At 39.6% G+C, this 27,776-nt stretch overlaps 1 protein-coding gene across 1 annotated transcript in view; it reads right to left on the bottom strand.

Annotated features, from left to right (window-relative positions):
- Positions 1 to 554: 554 nt before the first annotated feature.
- LOC123967520 (sodium channel protein type 4 subunit alpha-like) overlaps positions 555 to 27,776 on the bottom strand; it is a 185,517-nt gene continuing 158,295 nt past the window's right edge. Inside the window, exons 24-32 of the mRNA XM_046043645.1 lie at positions 26,752 to 26,906; positions 25,532 to 25,705; positions 21,937 to 22,059; positions 18,253 to 18,528; positions 11,960 to 12,013; positions 11,276 to 11,413; positions 10,947 to 11,051; positions 9,697 to 9,967; positions 555 to 7,362 (exon numbers count right to left, since the gene is read on the bottom strand). Of these exons, the coding sequence (XP_045899601.1) occupies positions 6,059 to 7,362; positions 9,697 to 9,967; positions 10,947 to 11,051; positions 11,276 to 11,413; positions 11,960 to 12,013; positions 18,253 to 18,528; positions 21,937 to 22,059; positions 25,532 to 25,705; positions 26,752 to 26,906 (2,600 nt within the window). The 3' untranslated portion in view covers positions 555 to 6,058. The remainder of the gene's footprint in view (positions 7,363 to 9,696; positions 9,968 to 10,946; positions 11,052 to 11,275; positions 11,414 to 11,959; positions 12,014 to 18,252; positions 18,529 to 21,936; positions 22,060 to 25,531; positions 25,706 to 26,751; positions 26,907 to 27,776) is intronic.

Genomic DNA, 27,776 nt, shown 5'->3' with positions numbered 1-27,776 from the left:
ACACGGCAATGTAACTTTACAGACTGTTCAAGTGCGGAGTTGTTGTAAACGTTGGCTAACACAGCTAAAGTTATAGCTATAATGCTAATGTTACACCCGATATGAAAGCTACTGCCAATTTTTATGTAAAATTGAGTTGAAATATGGTGATTTTTGTAGTGGTTTATTGTAACATGTGGAACAATGATGCTGTGGATGTGTGAGTAACTTTTACCATCTGTTACGTCGCAGTCTGTAGCGGCTTTGATTTGGATCACACTACCTTGTTTCTTACAACCCGCCCTTCTCTGCTTCTGATTGGCTAGTAGTCCTTACCTGCAAGTAAGATGCATCACTCAAGCAGAGCGTACAACACGTAGGGTGAAAAGAGCAGCTGCAGCAATGTGCAGTATGAGAAAAATATTGGTGTTTTTTGAAAATTAAACCATGTAAACCTGTTCTGGTACAACCCCTAAATAAGATTTTGAACCTGAAAATGAGCATAATACCACCTCTTTAACTCATTTTCAGTGAACACACATACAGAAGTAATAAAATAAAACCATCACAACAGATTCAGTATTAAATTTTTTTCTTGTTTATTACAGGAGGCTTTTGTTTTATATACAGAGACATGTATTTGCAAAATACTAAAAAGTATTTCAACTCAAAGTACTAAAAAGTATATATATATATATTTATATATATTCATATTATAATCATTGTAATTATTATTATTGTCTCTAAAACACCAAGGTGGGGTCACTGAGGCACGGCTTTCGCCTCCTTTACACCGAAGTTTCACCGGCAAGAGTTTCTGCCAACGGTTGCAGAGCATGAGTACCACTGAGGTCAGACAAAAACCTTGTAACTTGTTGTTTGTCTCTCACTTTCAGATGTTTCTGAAATAGACTTAAAAAATATGGAAACATTACACATTTAAAGATTTGGATTCTCAGATTTACAAATCTCATTTTCCCATGATCGTTCTTACATCTTTGGATATACAAGGTTTTTACCCTCCAAGTGTGACGTGTATCTTCTCAACTTTTTCCAGCAAAAACACAAAAAAACTGCTTGTTTCAAGCTCCAACTAAGTGATTTATATTTTCCAACTTGATGTGTTTGACTGTCAGCAGCCCCAGTTTGTCTTAAAATTACATTAATGAGAGAAATGTTCCCCAATTTCGGCTGGAATAAAAGAAGAGTCATGAGGCGTCAGGAGGGGAAACACATTCTCCCCTCTGTTCCTGAAAAAGGCAACTTTCTCCATGTGATATGAGGTTTCTGGGGGACTGATATGAAGCCGGAGACCAGGTGAAACCAGTTCGACAACCGTTGTGAAACCAGTTGCGGTGTAAACGGGGCGATGGTGGTTTAAGCGGTGAGAAACCAAATCATTGACGACAAACAAAGTAAAAACATCATCGTTATTATGATCCTCATACTGTAAATAAGATACAGCATCACTCACTGCCTGTTTACACAACTGTTGTATTGCATTTATCACACAGTTAATAGTAACAATAGTAATAATAATGAACAATGAAACCACTGTGCATTTCCTCCGTATTGGTAAGTAGATGTTTGTCGTTTTGTTTTCGAAGATGACAAAGCAGCTTTTGGTTTTGAAACGGGGAAAAGAAGGCAGGAAGGAGCAGAGATTCGCAGTCTGAGTTTGTGTTTTAACACCCCCCTCCGATCTTAATATGGACTCTTCCAAAAACCCCTTCGTAGCACCACATGGACTGACCCACAGCTCAGAGCAAAGACGGTAGTTTTCCTCTAAAATGAGTGTTTATTTTTGCTTTCAATTTTAACTTTTTCATATCAGAACAGGAAAGAAAGTGACACAGATTTTCTTTTCTCCACCTTTTCCTGCAGTTTTCCTTTCCTGCTTGGACACGTTGGGGGTTATTTTGAAGGTTTCCAGACTGTTTCAATCCTTTTTTTCACCTCATACAGTCAGTACAGAGTGAAGATCAGGTGCAGAGAGCTGACGTTGGTTTGTTTTTATGCTTAAGTGTTGGTTTCACACAGATTCAGGTGAACAAACTCCGAGCTTAATACCAGTTAACTGTCCTGATTCAGACTGTAAATCTGAGTCGTAAGTGTTTTTGTGCTCAGTGCAAACCAGAGTCTGAGGTCCAGATTCACTAAAATTACACTGTGAGGGCAACTTTGTGCATTTGTTTTCCTCTTCAGCTGCTGAAGTACTGATATTATGAGGCATGGCTGTATTAAGAGAGCTACAGCGAAGCAAGTCAGTAACTCGCTGTTCTGCAACAAAAAAAATCCCCCACAGCCCAAAAAGCATTTTCTCTTTAGGGCACCATTGTAAAAGAAAAAAAATGCACTTTTCCTGCAGACTTTAGTGAATCTGAACCTCTTTGACGGTTTTAAAATTCAAAATACAGAACTAAATCAGCCAATCAGCTCTCTGTGCTGTTTGTTTGACAACTTATGAGGAAGAGTCACAGCAGGGATGGATGGGGGGGGGGCTGTGGGGGGACCGTGAACCTCGTTCAATATCAAAAAGCGTTAAGAATCATTTCATCAATCAACCAACCAAATGTTAAACCAATCAAATAATCACTCAGTCTGCCAGTCAAGAAATCAAATTATCAACCAGTCCGTCAATCAAGCACATTATCAGTCAGTCAATCAATGGGAAAGCATGGCTTGGAGTGTCGGGGTTCGTATGTAGCAGGCACACTCTGGGTCTATTGCTACTGAAAACAGCCCTTCAGCACAACTGCAACCTGAAATACGCCTCGCAGCAGAGTTCAGCAGTGTCTTAAGTATTTACCTAGTTTATATGGTTATCTATTCTCAATAGAATCTAGTAGAAATAGAGTCCAGACGGTGCCAGTAAAATTGTTTTTTTTTTTCTTTTTCCTTTTTTAATTAGTCTAGTAAAGCGCTTAGTAAAGATCCCTCGGGTGACCACGACAACAGAGACAGAGAGAGAGAGAGGTTGTTCGAAATATTGAGATCAAAGCAAACTGAACGCTGTACACACACACTTTGACACTTCATCTTAATAAAAACAAGCGGTAGCACTGCTTCACAGCAGGTCCATGCCAGTGTATTCACCTGTGCGTCTGCGAGATCTCAGCAACACTGTCAGAGTTTAGCAGATTTCAACAAATCAGTATTCCCCCTCCGGACGTAACTCCACAGATTCATACAGTGAGAAAAAGCTTCTGTGAAGTCAAGTGTTACCTAAGAACTCACTTAAAAGTTTTCGGCAAACCGTTATTGCTAGACGCGGTTTGTTTTTTTGTTTATCTGTGCAAAATAGATAAAGAGCCGTCTCGCTCAGCCTCCGCTTTTCCTCCAGGGCGCAGCTAAAACGTGCCAAAAACAAAAACAAAAAAAAACAATCTTAGATTTAAATAAAGCAATTAACCAGAAAATAAAGTCAATAAATAAATAAATAAATAAATAACGTACCGTTTTGATTTGAAGAGTCTCCTTTCAAACTCAGATACCCTTCAGGGGAAAAAGTATAAACTTTTAGCAAAATCCCACTTTTTGAAACTATAAAATTACCTCCAAATCTTATCATCAATCAGAACTTCCCCAATTTATTTCCCACACGAAACTCTTCATATCGTTCCGCGGAAACGGGAAGCAGAAAAGGTTTCAGCATCATCACACCAGTGTTCTGGAAAAACCTGCTCAGCTGCAGCCATTTTTAAATGACTCCAAGTAGTTTGTAACACAGACGAACGCTGTTTGACTGTCGTCAGGAGCACCGGTTCATTTACAGTTAGTAACTATAACTTTACTGATATTTTCCTGAAAAAGTATTCGGTCTAAACATTCTCAGATAGAATCTCACCTGGGATGATAAATGATATAACACCTAAAGGATAAGTCTGGTGACAGTCTACATTTACTTACTGTCAACCAATCCCATCAAGAGACAAAATCCAAAAGTGAATGTATCTACCAACAATGGTTGAGTGTGTCTCACAGCCTGATATATCCTCTTGTCACCATTTTGAATGACAACAAATGAGTCACTTAGCAAACTGTTCTGATCTTCAAAAGAATTCGTCTTGACTTCGGCAACATCTCACTTGTTTCTTTAAGAACATGACTGCACTGAAAACGATCTGACTGGGTTTTCAGCTGTGGACTGATCTGTACACTGATAATCAGCTGTTTTTCCAGGACACTGATGACCGACCAAACACCAAATCATGAAGATCAGCGTGAGCTTTTCATCGAACTGAACAGAGTGAAATCCTGATGCTGAGGTGCTGAGTTGATTGTCGCACTCTGGTCAGGGCCGGTCGACACCTCAAATATTCTTGAGCCCATTTAAGCCTTAAAGAATTTGGTTTGGGTGTGAGTTGTTTGTGCCGAGCCGAACTCAAACCAGACGGGTAGATAATGACAGCGGGTGATTTGCCAAAAAAGAAAAACATTATTCATGGCATTAAAAAAGCCCAACATGTAAGAGAAGTCCTGCATGCATTTACTTTGTTCAGTTGGTAAAATGCAAAGACTGCTGGTTTGTTGCATGCTTATTAAACATACTTAAATTTATATTATTTCCATTTTTTCCAAGCTTGTCTCAAACCACCAGTCTGCTCCTTTAAAATGCACTGAACAATATTTATATGGCTTTGAAAAAAGCCTGAGGTGTCAATGTCTTGTGATATAAATGTTGTTTTTATAAATACGTGTTTTCTTTTTAGCAAAGCTTATTAAATTATTTAGAATTTTGAGTAAACAATAAATGTACTTGAGATATTGATAAACCTCTTGCACCAAATTGCTGATTTTTACGTTTAACATCACATCTGCACACTACATTCTTACCAAATCACATCATTGATCAATGTCAGTCTTGACTACCAGCCAGTAACCACCAATTTGCAAATGTATCAATGCAGCAGGAGTTTTTTTGTTCAAGTTTGTTCGTGAAGGGAAGCTCAAAAAATTTACTTTCAATCTGGACTTTTAGACAAATCACCCATCGGCCAAAAAAGTAAAGGACATGAGGATGTTCACCACCAGGGCAAAAGACATGTTGGAAGAGTCCGGGTTTAAAATCTCATTGTGCACTTGTATTAGTTTTTGGTGTCATCTGAAAGGTTTCAGATTAAAAATAAATACATCCCAGGCTCTTCTTTTCAATGTATCTTTGCCCAGGTGCAGTAAAGTGACAGCACATGTAAACTCAAAAGTGCAAAACTGCCAACAAAAACAGATGAAGTTACTTCTCAGATTTTTTAGTTTTCTTTTCCTGACCGCACCCTCTCTTCTCCTCTATTACAATCTCTTAGCTAGTGCCACTCCAAAGTCGAAAGAGGGAGCCTGCTTATTGTTTTTCTTCAACTTACTCTAAAAAATATAAAAAATAGTAATAATTGTACCGCTATTAAAAGACTGGTAACATCAACAAAGTTATACTTTTTACTACGAAAACATGTTTTAAAATCACGTTGTCATTACTTTGCCTCCTCTCTTGAGTCTCAGTCAGTCAGACAGTAACGTGCCGAGAAACACCACCAGGAACACCGTCACTCTGACAGCCAGGCGTACTCTGAGAATATTGATCAACTGTGGGAAGGCACAAACCCCCCAGGCCAATAAATGATGGATACATCTGATATAGTTGTTGTGACACCTCTGACCCCCTGTAGCCGAGGTCAAAGGTCAGTCAGTGTTCCGAACCCCTGGCTCCGGTCCACGTGAGAGACCCAAGAGGTCAAAGGGATCTACGCTTCTGTCTTTTACTCCAACAAAGGCAGAGTTGACTTGACAGACGGGGTTTCCCTCTCTGTTACTGCAGTTTTTCTGCTTCCCTTTAAGAAACTCCAAAAACGCTGTTGAGTCGAGTCCAGGAATCTCCGCAGGGAACAGGAAATAACGTTAAAGGTAGTAAATATTCCACTTTTTTTTTGCTCTTTCACTCGATTCCTCCTGCAGTTCCTCGCTTATAGCTTCTTCCTGCCATCTACTCAGCACTCCTCAGCTATGGTACATTCAGTGAACAAAAGAACAAACAGGCTTAACCCAAAACGAGGATATCCTAATTTGTAAAACTTTTTGGTTCCCGCTATGGTACTGTTTCCTGCTGTCTGTCAGAGTCGACCACTGACGTCGATTGTTCACTCGGTTCGCTGTCTGCTGTCTCGACAGGGATTGTTTCTGAGTTGGCAGCGAACGGGTGCAAGATCTCTGATGTGGCTCGCGTCGCGCTGTCATAGGAGGGCGGGGACGAAATGGAGGAGACCGTCTCGGAGCGCTCTATCCCTAACAAACTCGAACCATAGTTTTCCCTCATCATGGTGGCGATCAGCCCTTCTTTCTCAGGTGCATCCTCCCCGAAGACCTCGCTGCCTTCTTCACCTTCACTTCCGACATGTCGAGGTGTGGTGATCTGGCGGTACAAGTAGGAGGCGGCCTTCAACTGCCGCCTTACCAGGTGTCTGCGATAGCACCTTTGGATCACCGTGGCGGAGACCTCTTCCTGTTTGCGCCTCAGAGTTGTTGTGATTGGCTCATAGGAGATCTTAGACGGGTTGGCCATCATAAACTTCTCCTCCATCTGCTGCTTGAGGGCGTCCATCTCGCCCGACTCACCCAGAACACGCTTTGTGAAGGCAAAGAGGATGTCCAGACAGTGGATCTTGTCCCCACTGACCATGGGCAGGTCCATGGAGATCAGTTTGATCTTGTTAGGCTTGCTGATGCGCAGCGGCTCTGACAGCGAATCTGCAAAATCTGACAGCTTGGCGTACTCAATGAACTGCGTGGCCTCTGGGTCGAACTTCTCCCAAACCTCGTAGAACATCTCAAAGTCGTCCTCGCTCAGCGGCTCGGTGCTCTCCTCTGTGGCCACGCTGAAGTTCTCCAAGATGATGGCGATGTACATGTTCACTACGATGAGGAAGGAGATGATGATGTAGGTGACGAAGAAGGTGATGCCCACCGAGGGGTTCCCACAGTTCCCCCGGACGGTGGTGCCGGTGTGGGGGATGTTGGGGTTGCACTCCTCGGGGGAGTTGTTGAGGATGGGGCTGAGCAGGCTGTCCCAGCCAGCGGAGGTGGTGATCTGGAACAAGCAGATCATGCTGTTCCCAAATGTCTCAAAGTTGAACATGTCGTCGATCCCCGACTGCCTTTTGACATAGGCGAAGTTGGCCATGCCGAAGATGGCGTAGATGAACATGACCAGGAAGAGGAGGAGCCCGATGTTGAAGAGAGCAGGGAGGGACATCATGAGGGCGAACAGTAACGTCCGGATGCCCTTAGCGCCTCTGATGAGACGCAGAATCCGTCCAATACGAGCCAGTCGAATCACTCGGAACAGTGTTGGCGAGACAAAGTACTTCTCGATAATGTCAGCGAGCACGATACCTGAAATATAGATAAGAAGAAAAGTATATAACTCAGGTATTCTTGTACAGACACACACATTTTTAGCTTATAGAGCTGCAGACATTCATATGCATGTCCGAAGCCAGGAGTCAACTTTTTTTCATTTAACTTTGCACATTTTCATTGACTAACCAAGATCTATTTCCATTTTCAAAACTATTCAGTTTTAATTTCATCAAATGACAACTTAGCTTTGAACTTTCATAAAGTTGGGGAACCAGTGAGAGACAGATTTGTGTGATTACATTAACTATTCAGTGAAGGTGAACTGAACAGATACTACTGTCAGCTAGCCAGTGAGCCAACTGCTTCTGATTAGTGATGAAATGATCAGTTCCCAGCTCCCCACAGAGCTGCAGACCTCCAACATGGATGCTGGGGACTACAGTTACAAGTGCTTTACTCTCTTAGTCAATATGTTATTCATTAGTAGTTAGGCTCTTCATCCAGGCACGTTTTTCAATCAATGAGTTATTTTTGGTTAAATCAGCTACTAATCTGTCAAAACTGGAGCGTGACACTGTATTTAGAACAGGTGAGTCAATCACAAAAATGGTCTGATCTTTAATAAGAACAAGATTTGAAGGGGTCGTCCTGCAGGACGGATTTCATCTGCAGAGAAGCGGGAGAAACTATGAGCTGGATTTCTCCGCCTACATCACCTTAAATCGATTAGCTGAAGACTATTAATTGACCAAGACTTTCTTTTATTTGAGGACATTCCTGTGAGATATCGAAAAGCCCTCCGTTTGGCCATTTCAGTCTTTATGTGGCAGGTCAGCCGCGATTACACCTTGAGTAATTGGTTCTGGAGGGCTGAGCCGTCGTTCCCTTCCAACAGCAAGTCAAACGCTGTAATTCATCCATCTTTTCCTTGTTATTCAGGAATGATAAACTCAAAGAGGAGCTGCCCCCCTCCCCCACCCTAAGACACCCACCCACCTCTATCTTTCATTCATCTCCCTGTGTTGAGTTATAGGTGATGTAAGGGATGAGCAGGGGGGAGTCGAGAGGGAATCACCATCACATCGTACATCAACTCAACTACCCCCCCCCCAACCCATCCTGACATCTTTCTCTCTCCCTCACACACACACAGCTGATATAACAGGTCAATCATGTTTGATTTGTCTCCAGGGAACGCCCCCTGGCAGCTCTGATTGCTGCTGTTACCTTCACCTCCCCCAGGCAGCCTCGTCTGAGCGTGCACACAAAACACATCCACGCAGGCACACACTTAATTACACACACATACAATCTTGTCACAACGCTGATAGCTAAATTACCTGCTTAGGTAGCTCCGTGCTGCCTCTGTAGGATGTTCTGTCATGTGTGTGTGTGGTACTGTATATAACCATACAGGACCTTGGTACAGGGTAAAACATCAAGGCCACCCGGATGGTCACTTTGTTGACAAATAACTGTCAGGCAGACATTACAATCCTTCCTGCTGCCACACATGATGCCTCACACACACATATACAGTACATGTACGCACATTTGAAGATCCCATGCTATAATTTAGATTTAGATATTTAGGGATTACCAGAAATATGTAACATCATCTTTTTCCAAATAAAGCCTCACAAACTTTAAACAATTGAGAAAAGCTTGTGAAATAACCAAAGTATGGCAGAAAGTTATCAACTCATGTAGGCTAGAGTGGGACCCCATTGTTCGTACGTAGCAAGAAGCTGGTTCTGAAAGCAGGTTATCATGATTATCACTGAATAATCTATTCTGAGTAATGTGAAATTTTCAACATCCAGCTCAGTTCTACAAAATATTTTAGCCTCTTTTAGATCCTAGTTTCGTTTTTCTGGAACATGGATAGTTTGTCTAACAATAGCCGTCGTCATGAAGCAAAAAACAGGCTTGTTTTAATAGACGAGTGGTGATGAAACAGATGCTCGTCATTGGATGATTATAGTTGAGGACACTATGCACAATCTTCATTTGCTATAGGTGACTCTAATTATGCCCGTCATTAATAAACACATATCAACAGAATATTGTTCTAATTTAAAATAGACACACATAGTTTAAAGTAAAAATACTTATTAATGTTAATTTTGAACAGTGCAGGTATTGTGTATGTGTACCTTACACATACGTCATGATGTATCTCATTATCGTTTGTAAAATACGGTCATGTTAAACCAGTTCAGTCATTTTAGTAATTTAGCTTTACTCTTTACACAACACTATATGTCCTTTTGTGGTTGTGAAATCAACTTTTTGAAACCTTTGAAATCACCCGCTGGATAATAAAGTTTTCTTGGTTTGTGAAAATATCTATTATATTGAACTCACCAACGATGGAGAGAATGACGACCACGAAGTCGAAGATGTTCCAGCCGACTGTGAAGAAGTAGCATCGCAGCGCCATGATCTTGATGAGGCACTCGAAGGTGAAGACGATGATGAAGGCCAGGTTGATTTTGTTAAGGATGTACTCCATCTGGGGCGACTGCTCGTCCGTCTCCACCATCATGGTGATCATGTTGAAGAGGATCATCACCATGATGATGATGTCGAACGCCTGCTTTGCCACCAGGTCGAAGAAGAAGCCCTGCAGCGGGTTCTGGGGAGGGAAAGAGAGGATGCGGTCTGTTACTGATTAATGATTGAACATTTATTTCACACTTTCTTTTGCAACAATGGCAATATTACCCATTAATGCAAATAAAAACGTACCATAAACTCTCAAAAAGTGGCCTTTATTAACTGATATCCTGGTATTTGTACAATATTATACTAAGACCTTTATTCCTAATTCCTAATATTTTTTCCCCCAATCTTCCCTGTTTTATATGTGACCATATTTTTAAAAGACACCTCCCTGTTTTAAATGAATTAATTCATTATTTTTCCATTGCAAATACAACAACTTGCGTATATTTACTCGTTGTTACACTACACTATACACTTCTACAGAAGTAATTCCATTAGGTACCACAACAGTCGTGCCAAAGTCATCTTCATTTCTCTAACAGAAAAGGTTTTTATTCACTATTTCTTCAACTTTGCCTTTTATTTAAATCTTTTGTAAGTTGGCAGCGATGGTTCCTGCACAGATGTTTCACATTAAAAGCCTTCCAGCTCGAACCTTTTAGACTTGTAGAAATGTGAAATAACTGCAGGAAGTGTTGTGTTTTATTGACAGAGCTTAACTATAATGGAAAAATTACGCTGATTTTACCAGGTCATCCACGTAATCTTTACTTGTCTGTGTCAACAACAAGCCATAATTTGGCTCTTGGCTATTATTGGAATGCTGTCTTTTATTTGAGAATTTACTGTATTTGAATTTGACATCGAGAGACAAAGAGAGGAAGACGTAGGACTACAACTGCATTTTCACCATGTCAGCAGTTACTATTTAATAATTTATTTTTTCTACCAATTATTTAATTGCAAATTTAAACCACTGACCATGTTTTTTAAATGCGCTCTACAGATCGATTTACTTGATTTGAACACATACAAACATGGATGTTTCCATCACTGTGGATTAAAACAGAATAAATGTTTATATTTTGAAGTGTGCGGTGTGTTGGTACCAGAGGTCTGGGGATGGGCTTCTGAGGTTTCTTGGAGCCCAGTTTCTTCATAGCATTGTAGTATTTCTTCTGCTCCTCTGTCATGAAGATATCCTGTCCTCCTAAGTAAACAAACACAACAACAACAACTCTGTTATTTTCACCGAGCAGGACACAACAACATGTTGCTCACGACCTCTCAAATTGTCCTGCTCTTAATACACTCGGCATTTTGTAAATCTATAAACATAGTCTTTTACTTGCTGTGGAAATAAGATGGCAACACATTGTTATGTCTATTTATTTACGTGTTTTAGATACGTGAACGTCGTTTCTGCTGTGGTACTTATCTTCCTTTTCTGCTGGTTGAAGTTATCGATGATAACACCGATGAAGAGATTGAGGGTGAAGAAGGAGCCGAAGATGATGAAGATGACAAAGTACAGATACATGTACAGATTGATCTCCTTGATAGGCTGCTCCTCAACCTGACAGGAACACACACACACATACACAGATCACATTAAAAAAGAAATACGCCTCTTTTTCCACTTCATACCCATTGATCATTCATTGTGCTCATGTCTCCTTCAGCCTCTCACATAATCTCTTTTAGTGTTTCTCATTTCTTCCTCATTTTTTTAATGTATTACTCTAGATCTAATACAATGTCTAACTGCTTCTCATCTTTTGCATATTATCTCTGATCACGAGCTATTCTCATCTCATTATTTTAATTTTCCATATCTCTTAAACATTAATCTGACTCATTTTACCTTTTTATTTTTTACTGAATCTACAATTTTCCTTTAAATTTCGTAATAACTGAATTTCATGTTATTGAACCTTTGTAATCTGACAGCATCTTTTTATTTGAGGTCTAATTTTACCTTTCTGTTGAAACTGGAAACTCGTGTTGGTTCATCCTGTTTAATCTGTGTTTTTATCTGAGCTCATCTCTTTTCACCTTTTTTACTTTTAATCTCATCCGGTGGTGTAATCTGACCCAGAGAAACATCCAAATTCAAACTTACAGCTCGTGAATCCACAGCTGCATACATGATGTCCATCCAGCCTTTGAAAGTTGCCTTGGAGACAAAAAAACATCAGATAATTACAATATTACCATTAACTGTTGGAGTAGTTGCAAAATCAATCTGAAAAGCACAAGATGATTCATGGGAACAGGATGAAATAAGAAAATGTAATTATAATAACTTTTCTTCAATCCTGGCTGTTCTTCTAATGAAAAGCGAGAGAGACTGTGAGCTCCTGTTTTTCTGTTTCTTTGTGTGTCAAGTGTGTTCTGAGTTTCTCTGCACCCCGTCACAAAGACGACACCCTGCATATTTCCTGCACTTAAGTGAATATCTGAACAAAAGGTATCTTAAAGCAGCTTTCCCATTTTGGCAGAAAATTAGCAGAGAGAGAAAGAGTCCGAGCGCCATGAAAACACCACCGCTGTTTTTTCTCAATGAAAGATCAACACGTCCTTTCATGGACTTCCTTCCTCAGCAGGGAGGGAGCAGATGATTGAGATTAAAAAAAGGTGAAGAGAGGAGAAAGAACAGGTGGCAGAAAGGTAGGAGAGGAAAAAAAGATGCAGATGTGAGGTAACAGCATAATTTGGATGAGTGGGCGCTTGCCGTCCGTCACTCAGACCTGAAATCATCTCGTCGCCAGGAGTTACCACCTGTTATTATTATAAGGGCCTGTCGGATGTGAGCGAGACGGGGCATGTTGTAAAAGACAGCGCGCTTAGTAGCCAGAGATTTTTAACGGATGTGAAGACGTTTACGGGTGGCGGTGTCTCAGTCATCAGTCTGCTGCCACACTGAACCATCTGTTGATGAAGAGGGTTGCTGCCTTTCGCAAACAGTTTGCATATATGTTCAACAGGAGCTGAAGAAAGTGGCTGATTAATCAACAAGGTCAACAGAAAAATGATTAACAAGTTTATGGTAATTAATGAATTGTCTAAGTCAATTTTAAAGGATAAGCACCAAATTTTATCTGGTTCTAGCTTCTCAGTTGTGAGGATTTGCTTCTTTGTTGTATATTAAAATAATAAACTGAATAGTTTTCGGCTTTAGAGTCAAGAAAAACAAGCAATTCCATGATTTTAGTAAATTGAGATGATTCTTCACAACATTTTTGACCAAAATATTGACTTTAAAGGTTCATTGGGTACGTTTTAGTGGCATCCAGTGGAGACAGTTGCAAATTGCAACCAACGGCTCACTGTGAATTCACGTGCTCCTCGGAGGGTCCCATTTCCCCAGTTGTGAAGTCGTTCTTCTGATTTCAGTGTGAGGTCTTGTGCTTCTAAGTCTGAATGTAGAATCAACATGGACGCTACTACAAAGATGTGTTAGATTAGCATTATCAGAGAATTTTAATTTCTAAATCCAACAACAAAAAGGCTGTAAAAACTGTCAACATATAGTCTTCTTGTAATATTTTTGATATAATATAGACTTCCCCAGGCAATGTTTTTATTATTCGTGTCTTCTTATATATATGTGTACTGTTCTGTATACTTCTTTATGTCCCATGTACACATATAAGGAGAGAAAAAACATTCTGAATATTCTGACACCACATGTGTAGTCCCCCATTTGTCCAAATTTCTCTTCTTTTCTTACTTCTAATAAACCATATTACTACTACTTCTGCTTGTTTTTCATAAGTATTCAACGTAGGGATGAAACGCGCTCTGAAGAGCAGTTTGTCTGTTTGGGATACTGTAGAAACATGGCGGCGAAACACAGCGATGTTCATGTAAGAGGACCAGTGGTGTATGCAGATAAAAAATGTTCTAAGGTAATAAAAACATAATGGTTCATTATGTAAGGTCTTTACACACCACTGAAAATATAGTCATAAATATAATATTGCATTTGTGTCAATAGATCCTAATATCACACACTGAACCTTTAAGGAATGTAATAAAAAAAATGAACCATCAGAACAAACAGGACAATTCAGAGTTGCAGATGTCCACAGATCCTTTAAACTGAGCTCAGTAAATTCTCGCCCTGCATCATTTTTGCAGCGTGGAGCTATTTCCAGATGCTAATGGAAGGGTTGCCCCCGCCAACCATTGCGACGCATACACGGCGAGATGCTGAGTGACTCGTTTCCAGGGAAACCGTACTCTCAACAACTCTCAAGATCTCCGCGGCCTTCTCTCTCTTTCCATTAAGAAATCCGTAAGACTGCGGTTTTTCTTTCCATTTTTTCTCCATCCCTTTTTTACACTATTCTTACTTTCCTCCTTCTCCAACTCCCACTTCTCTTTACCCCTTCTTCCTCTCAGCCATCTCTCCTTTACTTTCTTCTTCTGTGTCATCCTATCTCTCTTTATATATATATATATATATATATATATATATATATATAAATACATACATACATCTTTATATATATTATATGTTATATCTCCATCCTTTTCATCCTCTCTCTCCTTGTATCTCACCTATCTTTTCTCCATTTCCACCTTGTCACATTTCCTCCATCCACCCAACATCTGTCTGTCTTCACTTTCACTTAAATCCCTCTCTCTCCCTCTTACTTATCTCTTTCCTCCATCTCTCTTCCTTCACTGCTGTTTCTTTCTTTCCATTTGAACTTAAATTTTCTCCCTCCCTCCCTCCCTCACTCTCCCTCCCTCCATCTCTCCATTTCCCTCCCACTTGGCTGGAGTCGCTCTAAAAATAAAAGCCTCTCAGACGCTGATTGATTGGAGGCTCTCAGGACTCCCGTTGTGGGCGACAGAGAGCGAGAAAGAAAATAGAGAGCTGACTAGAGAAAGAAAAAGAAACAGAGTAAGGAGGGAGGAGGAAAATGAAGGCCTTGTAAGGAATGAAAGCAAAATGATTGAGAGATGGAAAGAGTGGAGTTGCCTTGGCTCTAATTGGCTGTGTTCATGTTGTGTTTAATAACAGATGATGGAGAGACAATGTGGGAGGAATGAAATAGAGACAGTGAAAAACAACAGACGAAAAGCACAAGGGAAGTTTGGAAATGCAGAAACTAAATAGAAAAATTATAGCAAAGACTCAGTCCGCAAATGAAAAAAACTGATAGAAGGAACGAAAGACAGAAAGTATAAAAAGTGATAAAGTCAAAATCCCACCGCCTGAGAAGTTTTGACAAAATAGTTTGAATGCAATTTTTTTCTCATTTTATATCTTCATTTTACTGTTCAATATTTTCTTCTAAATTGTATCTTGATGAATGATATTAAAAGTCTTTAAAATTCTGTTTCAAAGCCTTCATCATACTTATAGAATATAACTTTTGAGGAAGACACTAAATCCCTTTATTTTATTTGAGTTTCACTTCATAATTTAATAATAATTAGAAGATTTTTCTGTCAGAATCAGACATAAACTAGGACGTGTAATGTATGTTTAATGTAGTCGGCACAGTCCTTCACAGTTTGTTCAAACAGGAACAATACAGAGGTCATGAGCTCATACAGCCTTTGAAAAGAAAAAGATGGATGAGGGGAGGGATGGATGAAGAGAAAAGGTGAGAGAAGGAGGAGGTTGAAAAATAAATGTTCAAATGTACGCTAATGTGATGTTATTTAAAGTGAGCCTGTGTAACTTTTGAACTAAGTGTGTTTTATTGCCAATGCATCAAGATGTTAATGTATAAAAAGAAGAAAAAGAAGAATGTGCTATTTCTTCTTTCAGCATATTTTATCTTTAATGCCAATAATATGTGTTAAATTAAAGATGAAAACACTCAAGTGGAATTTAGTCGTCCTTCTACATGTTGGAATGTAAGATAATAATTATATATGTGAGAAAAGTATGTATTGGTTGAGAAAATAATTTATTATCTTTTAATTTTGTTTTGCTCACCTGTAACTCAAAAACTATCTATCGCCCCTGGAGGTACAAAGTGGTATTACATAACAAGGGACGGGCCGGGGCTAGCTGGTTAGCATGGTACATTAATACCACTTAAAATGTCCCTATATTTGCTTATAACTACATTACAGTTTGTTGTAAATAATTTAAAGGTAAGTGTTGATATTTCCTACCTTCATTTTTTTTTTTTTGCAACAGTGACATTGTGTCAAGTTGCGTGCAGTACCTGTAGTGTAGATGGCTGCTTTTTATTGATTAGTTATAATTTATTGATTTATATCTAAACAACAACCTCATTAACATTCATTGTATAAATACCTCAGCCATTGTATACAATACAAATTATTACACACTGATGAACTGTACACATGAGTTACATAATACATTCACATCTATGGAAGCCCATATTTTCAAATTGCAACTACAACTAAAGTAAATACATAAATAAATGCATTTTTTTCTGGGAATTTCTTTTCATATGTTATTAAATTATGCTTTAATAAACTAGAAAAATCCCTAAAAATGGCCCACCAATACCTCTAAACTGGATTATTTATCATTGTTTATCTACTGTTAATTGAGGTTCTTATCTTACTGTAAGTGATTTTAATGTAAGTAATTGTTAAATTTTGATGGACAAAGAGAGAGAGAGTAGGCAGTGAAAAGAAATTAAAGCAAACACGACAAATGGAGAGAGAAAGGGAGGGCGAGCGGAGAAGTGGAAAAGTCAAAAGTGAGTGTGATGAAGAACAGGTGTGGGAGGAAAATTAAGGCTAAGACATCAAATGGACTGAACGAAAGAAGAGACGAGATCAAGGCAGCGAGGGAGGGGGAAGAAGCAGAAAAGTCAAACCACCTACAGTTCGTGGAGGAGACACTCTGTTTTAATTTGTTTGATGGGCAGGAGAGGCTTTTTCACGCCATTTTGTCCCCCATTTCTTTACTTCAGCTCTTTGTTTTCTGTGAAAGCTTCATACAGATGCTGCGGTGACAGATTAACACAATGTCCTTCACCTTCACCTACAGCATTGTTCTGCAATGCAGCTTCGGTTTGTCCGGCTGCACTGATATCTGAAGGGGGTGGGGTCGACCCCGGGGATCTTTATATGACATGGTAGGGGGATGAAGAAATAAAAAAGTTTCAGAGATGGAGAGCGTGTGCGACCAACAGCAGTAGTGTCTGTGGGGAAATCTACATCCTCCTCACCTTATACTCCGTCACATCACCTCGTCGTGTCACTCTCTCCAGATCTCAGGGGTTTGCATGCATTATTTTTTATTTTTTTAAACATGGAGGAGTGTGTTTAAGAGTTCAAGAGGACAGTGTGTTAAAGTGATCATATTCGTGTTTCAGTTCTGGGGCAAGACAAGCCCCGACCCACGCTGCAAATGAAGCACTGGAGTTGTTTTTTTAACTGTCTAAAAGCCACTTAAAAGGCTCCTAATGTATCATGAATCACTCTGCAGCGAAACCTTCCTCTCTGTTTACTGTCTGACAAACAAAAATGGCCGATAGTGTTCTCATCATCCACCAGCTTTAAAAAAAGTGTCCATGATCCTTTGATCAAATTAAGTATTAGAGGTTTAAAGAAGAACCTGTGCAGGAGTTTTTATGTGATACATTGGCCATCATATAGGCTACTTGTCACAGCAATATCATATCAGCATACTGTATGTTGGCTAACAAGTAACAATAGAAATACCAATTCTGATTGGCTGGAAGGTGCGGATTTTTAATAACCGGGCAGTAAAACCAGTTCTAAATGAATACGTCAGTAATTGACTGTGAGGCAGAGCTCAAGAGCTTGGAGCTAGGGTTTTTTTGAGTAACCACCACTACCAACAGCCAGAAAAAGGGATAAATGGCTTCCCGGTGAGAACCCCTCAAATTTAATTTCCAATGTGTTTGATGTTTGTGGCAGAATGCAGCGATATTATCTATTCTTGAGATTGAGAGCAATTTCTGTTTCTCTCCAAGCAGCCTTGTGAACCATTTCCTATTTAGCTCCAGAAATTGTGAGGCACGGGAAATATATTTTATCATGTTTGAAATGGAAAAGAAATGTGTTTAAATATACTGTCTGTTTTGACCAAAAAAAAAATCCAGTATCTGTCGGTCTATAGTGGGAAGGATACAATGCTGCAAAAAATCCCCATTAAGTAATTTTTTCCTATTCAATTCAATCCTATGAGTCCTAAAAAACTGTCATTGCAATTGCATTCTTTAAACTTGTTTCCAATACAAATCAAACTGTTCTGGGTCACTAAAACAAAATAAAGCAGAGTGCTGCACTATAATCAAGACAATTTAAACATGATATTAAGTTAAAATACTTGCATTTAGATTTATGTTGAACATTTCTATCTAACTCTTAAAACTTGGCGAGCTCCAGACTCGCCTTCTCTTTGTAAATACCCCCCAAACCCCCGACGCAGTCTCTCACCACTTGCAGCAGAGCCAGGTACCCGGCCCCCACGTTGTCAAAGTTGACCTTGACTTTGGTCCAGTAGTATTGCGAGGTGTCGTTGCGCGACTCGCACTGGGACTTGTTGTTGATTTCGGAGGCCTCGTGGACATAGCCAGTGCGGTTGACGCAGCGGCCGAACTTCCCGGCGAACAGGTTGACGCCCATGATGCTGAAGATGAGCCAGAAGATGAGACAGACAAGCAGCACGTTCATGATGGAGGGAATCGCCCCGATCAGAGCGTTAACCACCACCTGGACAGACGGAAACACACGGAGTCACACACATACCAAACACACACTTCTTTGAAACACTTCTTACATGTGCAAATACTAAATCTTAGGAAAACATCAAGTTTCCAGTCTGTTGCTAGTCAGGTTTAACAAACACCAATTTCTCTGTGTTTTATTAGTGATTGGGACACATGACTGACTTTCATAGAGTTGTGAAATGGGAAGAGTTATTTCAGGTGTCCCGGGTTCTGGAAGTACGAATCCCTTCCTTTCCTCATGCACAATGTTAGGAGACTTCAAGGCTTGGATGTGTTAAAGATGAGCAAAGGTTTTAAATTTCTGGTTTGTCAAAAGTATAAGGTGCCTGTGGACATAAAAACTGAAGGGGAGAAGTCAACTATGACTCTCAAGATGCATTTCGATTAGTAATATCCTACCACAGAGCTTTAAACTCTACAAAATAAAACAAAAATACACTTTTTGGAAACTGTTATAATATTAAATTTATATAACTTTTATTACCAACTGCAACAATGAAGTATTTTGAAATTAAAACAGCTCTGATTTGTATTGTTTAATTCAGAACAATCCTCCAAACTGGAAAAGAAATCATGACCTCTCAGAAATAAAGTTAATTAATGAAAACTTCATAACATAAACCTATACTGTGGTTAAAAGAGTGTTTTTCTATGTTTAGGGAATGGGAATTTACAGTTTGAAAAAATACTTCCAGAAGTCAGCGATCAACCTGACCAACGTTGAACCAGAACTTGATGCATCCCCTCAGCATTTACATCACAGCACGCAATCAGCACGACACACATCACGAAGCGAAACACAGCTTTAGCTTCAGCATTGTAGGGTTGATGCAGGCTGGAGAATCTGGCCAGTAAGCCATCGTGTTTTATTATTTACCCCGAGTCCCTTAAACCCGGTTGGTTGTAAGAACTGAAGCTTATTCTACAGCTGATTTGGGCGTCACTCCAGTAACTGCGTTCAGCTCACATGGGAGAGATGGGAACTACAATATGATTTTACGACTATATACTTTTATGTTTAGGGTTAGGTGGAAGTTTTGGTCATCATACATATCAATTCAAATTATTGTGAAATTCCTACTTAATGAGGTCGATATCAGCATGCAAATGAAACACGTGTAACATTCTGTGTATTTTAAACAAATCTGAAATTTTATATACACTCATATAACTTCTTTTGGATAATCGTGCCTCAACAACCAGCCTTTTGGATTTCAGTTAGTTGCTGAATAAATAAATGTTTTCAACAACTTCCCTTTAAAATGCAAAATGATTTCACTTCAGTTGTTTAACGTTTTCTTGTTGCATTGATACCGCATTGATATATAAAATTTCCCATCTTGGTGTTTCATCCCATGTAAACTGAATGTAGTACATTTAGTAAAACTGTCAGAAAAATCAGAACAAACTCAGCAGCATTTTTTTAGTCAAGCTGAGATGTGCATTTCTTATTATTTGGTATGTATTTTGGGGAAAAGCTTCCTCCTTGCTGTTGGTGCTCCTACATAGAGAAATCTAGTCAACTAATGTCTCTACAGAAAAAGAAAATTCAACCTGCCACTCCAGCCCTCCTCATTATACCCACAATGCAGCTCTTCTACCCAGAATCCCATGCTGAGTGTGCAGCACTTGTAAATTGACATGAGGGCTAATCTTCTCAGCCGGACAAAGCCGAGAGGAGAGGACCATGGGAGAGTGAAAGCTCAGACTTCCCAGCATGCAACACAGGTCGCAAACCTCATGTGAACCGGAGTCAGCATCCTGCACACCTCCGTCTGTACATTTCCCCTTTCATCTTAAACCCAGGGGTCACTCTTTCTTTGCTGCGTTGAAAATGAGCTGGATTACAAAATACTGATCGTACAGTTTGATACCCGTTGACCTGGTGGGCTTTAAGAGGTTTTATACAGCCAAAGAACTTCTATAAAAACCAGACCAGGCGTCTAATTGAGACCTGCGTTTACTTAAATCAATCATTTAGCTTTAGTGATTGTGTAGTCACACTACAGAGGAAGGTCTCTGCAGGACACTGACTCTTTGCCCCTGTCAGTAATACTGATGAGTGGGATGGAAACAGAAAGAGAGAGTGGAGTTTGATCTTTCTTGCCTGGTCACAAAGGTTTATGGACACACACAGTTTAACATGGAACATTCAGGTTTTTGTTTTCTGAAAAGAGAAAATCTCTGAGGAGGAATAAATCAAGTCAAAGCCACATGGAAACACTGACAGGACGTAATGACATGAACCAATCAGAGAGCAGAATGTCGGTGATGGGAGGATGAAATAGGTGAGAGGTTACTACCACTGTTAGAAAAACTAAGCAGCAACCTCAGGGGCTGGAAAACGAAGCCAATGTGGAAATGCCAAAAACTGCAGTTCCTCGAATGGCCACTTGAGGCTGGCTCTGAAAGGGAGCCAATCTCCAAAGATCTTTACAGAAAAATGGTTTTGATCGCTTTAGCTAATTTCCCCCTTCGTGACAAAAAAATAGGGATAAATTTTTACATAACACGCCTGCTTAAATTATATCACGGCTTAAAGTTAGGCATATTTAAGGGCGTGGCTTTGAGTGACAGGAAGTTCTTAAGTGGCTTGCCACCAGGTGGTTCAGCAACCACCTCAGCTCCACCTCTTAGCCAGCGTCAGGCACTGCGGCCGGAGCCACAGGGAGCCGCACATTTTGAGCTTCTTTAGAAAACTATGGGTGACGATGGAGATTACGTCTGTGTTTTATACAGTCTATGATAAAAACACCTGGGCACCAAAATATTTACAGGGGAGCGCTTGATTTATATTATTTATCTCTTAGATTATGTAGCAATAGACTTCAGTTGATGATATAACTCTAGTTAGTTCTCAGAATAAAGACAAAGTCTTTTTACCGCCTCCTCAGACAGAATGACTCACCACACAAAAGGCACAGAAGTTATGAAAGGTAATAGCCAAAAAGCTGAAATTCAGAGTCCTTGTGTCAGCACTTTTATAAGAAGGACCAATTAGTGACCTTGTTAAATAAAGTTAATACTAACCTTCATCGTGTTTAGCATTTTTCAATAGATATTCTTTTATAACCGCCCAATCCATCTATGTTGGCATGTAGGCTAATATGATAATCATGCTTCTTTCAGAAAAACTCATATTCATATGTTTTGTACAACTGTTTTCTCAGGCTGAGTATGACCTGCCGTGACAAGTAAACTAACCCTCATCAGAGTTTGTTTTCTCTTTTCTTGCTTACAAGTATTCTCTTTGGATATAACACTACCAAAGAAAATGCCTGTTAGATCTTGATCTTGTTTTTAAAGTGTGATAAACCAAGCGCTCCTCTTGAATAGAAGATATTGAATCCAGGTGCCCAAGTGTGTTTGTTATATTAACACTGACTCTTACCCTCATGCCTTCAAATCTGGAGAGGGCTCTGAGGGGTCGCAGGGCCCGCAGCGTCCGCAGGGATTTGATGGCTGCAAAGTCTGAATAACCCAACGTGTTGGCCACCAAACTGACCAATGAGACCTGGAGGAGAGGGAGAGGGAAAGGGGGGAGGGAAAAGATAGAAAAAGATAGAGATAGAAGTTCAGAGACAGGCGGAAAGAGAGACGGAAAGTCAGAAAGGAAGGGAAACAGAAGAGAGAAGCGGGACAGTTAACGTCTAATCTAATCAAAGACGAAGACAGAGCGGGAGAGGACTGATCGACGGCATCAGGGATGAAACCAGCCGATCAGAACTGGCGATATGAGGAAAGACAAAGGCGTGGTAGTTTAAATATCAGATGACTGAAGACTCCTGCAGGAGAGGAAAGTAATTAAAAGTTAGTTTTGGTGTGACAGATTATAACTGCAGCCCCAAGTACACAGCTGCTTCTTTTTAAAATGACTTTAGATGAGTCTTTGATGGTGAACTGAGCTTCGACCTGTTAAACAAAATGTTACTGAAACAGTCCTCAGGTGAAGCTATAGATGAGAACATCATTGTGTTAATATTCAGTTCAACATCACTGAATTCACTCCTTCATTCAAACTGTGGAAAAGAAAGGATTCATTCTTTACTGGGTCAGTCGGGTTGATTATTTAGAGCCAGTGAAGGTCAGTATAAATGTTTTTCGACTGGTTTGGCCTTAGTCATGGTAGCTTTTAGAAAGAGGTAATACAACAGACTGTATTGTAATACTTTGAACTTGTTAGTACTTTTTAGGAAATGTTAGCAGAAGTGGATGTGAGGAAGAAAACAGAACGATCGCACTACAACCTGATTATCCAAAAGTCAGTCAAATACGTGAATGTTAAATCACATATGAGGTCTAAGTGTGCAACAACCCAGCCTCAAAAACTTTCATGAAATAAATACATAATCCGATATTTGAGATTATGTGAGAGGAGCAAGAACTGGACACGAGATATTCACATCTTTATCACAGGAAAAATGTGAAACAACAGTTAAGTTGGCTAAATGATACATGTTGGACGTATAACTTGAAGTTAGGGGGGAAGTTCAGTAATACCAGGGATGATTAACTGTAAATACTGTAGCTGTATCGTAAACAGTCTGAAATATTACCTCTGATCAAAGCCAAGATGACACAAACCTCTAGTCAAACAAAAACCACAGCATCTCTAAAACCCTCTAAAGCCAGCCAGCGAAGCCCCACATGAGCGTCTGATTTTCACGATTGAGCGGCAGGTCTCCGGTGGGTCGGAGGGCGGAGCTCCAGGTGAGTTCACCCGGTTCTTACCCTGATACCAGCGAAGCGGGACGCGGCACGGAGAGGACGGAGGGCCCTGAATGTCCTCAGCACCCGCATGGTGGTGATCTGGTCCACAGAGATGTACTGAGCCAGCAGACCCAACACTGAGATCTACAGGTTATGGGTTACACAGTTATTACAAACATCAACCGAGTGGGTGGAAGTCTAACGTGCAGAAATTAAACTGAAGTATTTAAGCATGCCATAAATATTGACATTTAGTGTCTTTAATAAACTTAAATGAGTTAAGCCCTTACAATTTCCCTTCGGATCTTATATGACATTCATTTGTAGTGTATATTTGTTAGATTATTTCAGTGTTTTTCTGCCCCCTAGAGGCTAAAATCGGATTAATGCAGCTTTAAGGTCAATATGTGAGTCTTTCACAACTTTCTGTCTTTTTTAATAACCCTCTGTTCTGTGTAGTGTCTCAAAAGTGCATTGTTAGATCTCTGTGACTCCACACACTCTCTTTATTCTCTATCTTCAGGCCATTACAGTCACATAGAAACATCACTACACACAGTGTCATTTGTGAAGACGGCCCGGCGGAAAACGCCCAGAAAACAAGAGAGGATGTGTCACATCCCAACGCAATGCATGCATACTGTATGTATGGTGTGTATCTAAACTGTTTGTGTGTGCGTGTGTCACTCTAGCCCAGCAAAATCCTGCCCAGCAGAGTGAAAGTGTGTGTCGAAATATACACATCTATGTGTGTCTGTGTGTGAGGTTAAAAAGCCACTGCTGATCGTTTGACCTGAGGCTGTGTGCACGCTCTCTCTCTCTCTCTCTCTCTCTGCTCCTCTCTTTGTCTCTCTAAGTCTCTCGCTCCTTTTATTCATGGAGTCCATTATTTCAGGGAAGGTTCACAGCAACAAAACAACTACTGTAACACAAACCACCTGAGAGTGATACATCTCTCTTAGTTTGACATGATACTGTAACGTTAACAAAAACAATTTTATTTCTCTCTATATATTCCTCCTTACTTCCCACATCTCTTTCATCTGTTCATCATTTTCATTCATTCCCCCCCTCTCTCACACTTCTCCTGCCTCTCCTCTTCCGGTCACTGCCTCTGCTCCGTGCAGTCAGCATGGTCAAGTCAAGTGTGCGCACAGAAAACAGTAATTGCATAATCTGGTGAAATATACTGTTGAAATGACACATGACGTCTCTCTTTCGCTGATTCATATTCCATTACTCCATCTTTCTTTCAGCCTCTCTGCATGATCACTCTCTCTTCCTGCCTTTTCTCATTTCAATTTTCAATTTCCATTCTAAAAATGGCTTTATTGGCACAAAAGAATAATGTTCACATTGCCAAAGTAATAGTATAAATATATGTTAAAAGTAAATTAAACAAACAAACAATGTGACAATTATAACATAGCTCTCTCTCGTTTCTCTATTCTTGAAATCAAGAAATCTGGAAAAACAGGTTAATTATAGATAAATTATCAAGGAAGATTTAAAAAATGATATTCTGTTTAAGCAAAGTGAGGAAAGGACTGAATAAAAGAAAAAAAGAAAATGTAATAAAGATATTTAAGCCATCTTACAATGTAAATAATGAATGATAACTAGCAATATTTTCTCCGTATCTCTTTTTCTGTCAATGCCTGGTAAGTCTTTTATTATATTGTCTTTCATTATAGTCTATTGTGTGAAAATAATCAATATTTATCCATTTCAGGAATCAGTGTGTTTCTGTAACTCATCAACATTATTAAACTCTCTGTGTGTCCTCAATATCATCAGTGATGTCAACTTTAGCATCATCATCATCTGCACTGCCACCAGCTCAAACATCAACGCTGTACATTTTCTACTAATTATATATAATAATAATCTAGAGCACACGAGTTGGCTGACTGAATTACTGTTTTTGTATGTTCACTTTCTCATCACCATCAGCGCTGTTATGTCACCTGAGCCATTATAATTGTGAGCTCTAATCACTTTTTGCGTCAACAAAAAGATATTGAAGACATTTTGAAAATTGTCAGATTTGTCATTACTGGCATCAACATCAATGTTAACAGGTATAAAATAACGATTACGGTCATTATGACGTCAGTATTAATATAAACATCGTTGGCTTTCTGTCACCATCATCAACGTTCTCTATTATCATTGTCATCATCTCTGCTAACTTTATGAATGTGGTCAAAAAGAAGCTAAAACTAAAAATAAACTTTCCGACTAACTAATAAACCGATGCATCCCATTCGACTTACATCAACGATGAGGAAGTCGAGCCAGCACCAGTAGTTGGTGAAGTACTTCTTGAAGCCGTAGGCGAGCCACTTGAGCAGCATCTCTAGGATGAAGATGTAGGTGAAGATCTTGTCTGCGTATTCCAGTATCACCTTGACCACCTTCCTCTGCTCGATGTAGATGTCCTCAAAGGCCTGACGGGGGCAGCAGAGAAGGTGTTTTGAGATCTGATCTCAGTGGATATTCTGATTTAATTGATCCCTAAAGAGCTATCAAATGTGTGATTATCTTCAGGGTATTGAAACTGAAATAAAGTTTGTTCTTTAAGTTATTGTTACTGTTGTTTCAGTCAAACAACTAGCCAATACAATCATAGAAAAAGGATGATGTCATTCAGCTCACACCGTCCTCTAGAAGGATAATAAATGTTGTTGTAGAATAAAAGTAAACTATAGCAAACTACATGACCATAAAGTGCATTAAGTTAAGTAAAGTAAATAACACCAAAGTAAAGTAAACTACGGTAAAGTTTGGTAAAGTGAATTAAGTAAAGTAAAGGTGAAGTGTAAAGTAAACAAAGTAATCTACAATCCAGTCCAGTAAACTACAATAAAGTAAACTATGCTGATAAACTAGAAAGTCAAAGGATGGTGCCATTCTGCTTACACCGTAATCTAGAAAGATATATAATAAATGATCAGAGAGTAAATTAAATTACATTAAGTTAAGTAATGTAAAAAAGTATAACATAACCTATCGTCAAGTAAAGCAAGTAAACTAAGGTAAACTAAACTGCAGTAAACAACAGTAAAGTTGAGTAAAGTGAATAAAGTTAACCACAGTTAAGTGTAAACCAATGAATAAACAAAATCAACTAAAAGTACAGCAATGTACAGTAAATTGTCTAAGGTATAGTTGCGTAAAGTTAAGTAAAGTACAGTAAATTGAGTAAACTAAAGTAAAGTAAAGCAAACTCGAGTTACTTCAAGCTAATTAAACAAACTTTAAGTGCCTTTAATAAAGTAAACTAAAGTACAGTAGGGTGGAGTGGATAAGACACATGCCTTTGGTGTGGGAGACCCAGGTTCAAATCCACTGTTAGACACCATTGTGTCCCTGAGCAAGACACTTAACCCCTCGTTGCTCCAGAGGCGTGCGACCTCTGACATGTTTAGTAATTGTAAGTCCCTTTGGATAAAAGCGTCAGCTAAATGAATAAATGTAAAGAAAAGTGTCTGACCAGCGCTCCGGAGCTGAGGAGGATCATGAAGATGATGAAGGACTCGAACCAGCTGTGCTCTACGATCTGGAAACAGGTCTTCCTCGTTTTCCACCAGATCTCACCGAGGCCTGATGTCGTGTCAATGTCACAGCACTGAAACCTGGCCACGCACACTGTGGGCGAGACAAAAAAAAAAGAAGCAACACATTACAGTGTCTATAATGTGCAGAGACTGATTTAGAGCTGCATGTTTCTGGCATCTCACAAAACATTATGTGCCGGTAAACGTTTTTAAATGAACTCTCGGGGGATCTTTGTGATTGTGTTTGTTTAAGAAATGCATGTTCTTCATCATGGGGTTCTACAGACTAGTAGTAAGCTAGTTGTAACTGCGTGTGGCCCCTGTTTGCTGCTGAGCAGGTCCTGTACAGTGTGTGTTTAGAGCTTTTACTCTGAAAATGACACAGAGGGGTGAGAATGAACCAAAACAGTGAAGTTGTGGACTGTCCGGGTAAACCTGAGACTGAAAAAAAGAAGTGGACCTATCCACCGTGATGTCATCCATTAATTTGTGGACTTTTTGGAACATGAAGTGAGAGGGTGGAGCTAAAAATTAATAGCTGAATCCTTAGAGTTACTTTTAGTACAACCAAATGCTAGAGACATTTTTAGGCGACTAAAATGTTACAAGTAACTTTCATAAACTGAAAATTCAATATTCCCGACTTGTTAATCACAAGGTAGCCCCGCCTTAAAGTGTCGCCTGCTTTGTGGTCTATTTTCTTCTAAATGGGACCATAATTTACTGAATGAACATCATGCTGTGTTGCAGAAGACTCGAAACTATCGACTGAGAACATAAACTCATTAGCGTGAGTGTTTACTGAGGTAATAAATCAGCTGAGAAGTAGCCTCCTTTTCTCATAGACTTCTATACAATCACACTTCTTTCTGCAACCAGTGGAGTCGCCCCCTGCTGGATGTTAGAGAGAATGCAGGTTCAAGACACTTTCACATTAGCTGAAACTCACTTAAAGCTTCGT

This window comes from Micropterus dolomieu, linkage group LG01 (genome assembly GCF_021292245.1).
Source record: "Micropterus dolomieu isolate WLL.071019.BEF.003 ecotype Adirondacks linkage group LG01, ASM2129224v1, whole genome shotgun sequence".
In the NCBI taxonomy this organism is placed as follows: Eukaryota; Metazoa; Chordata; class Actinopteri; order Centrarchiformes; family Centrarchidae; genus Micropterus; species Micropterus dolomieu.
This window is presented reverse-complemented; position numbering and strand designations above follow the sequence as displayed.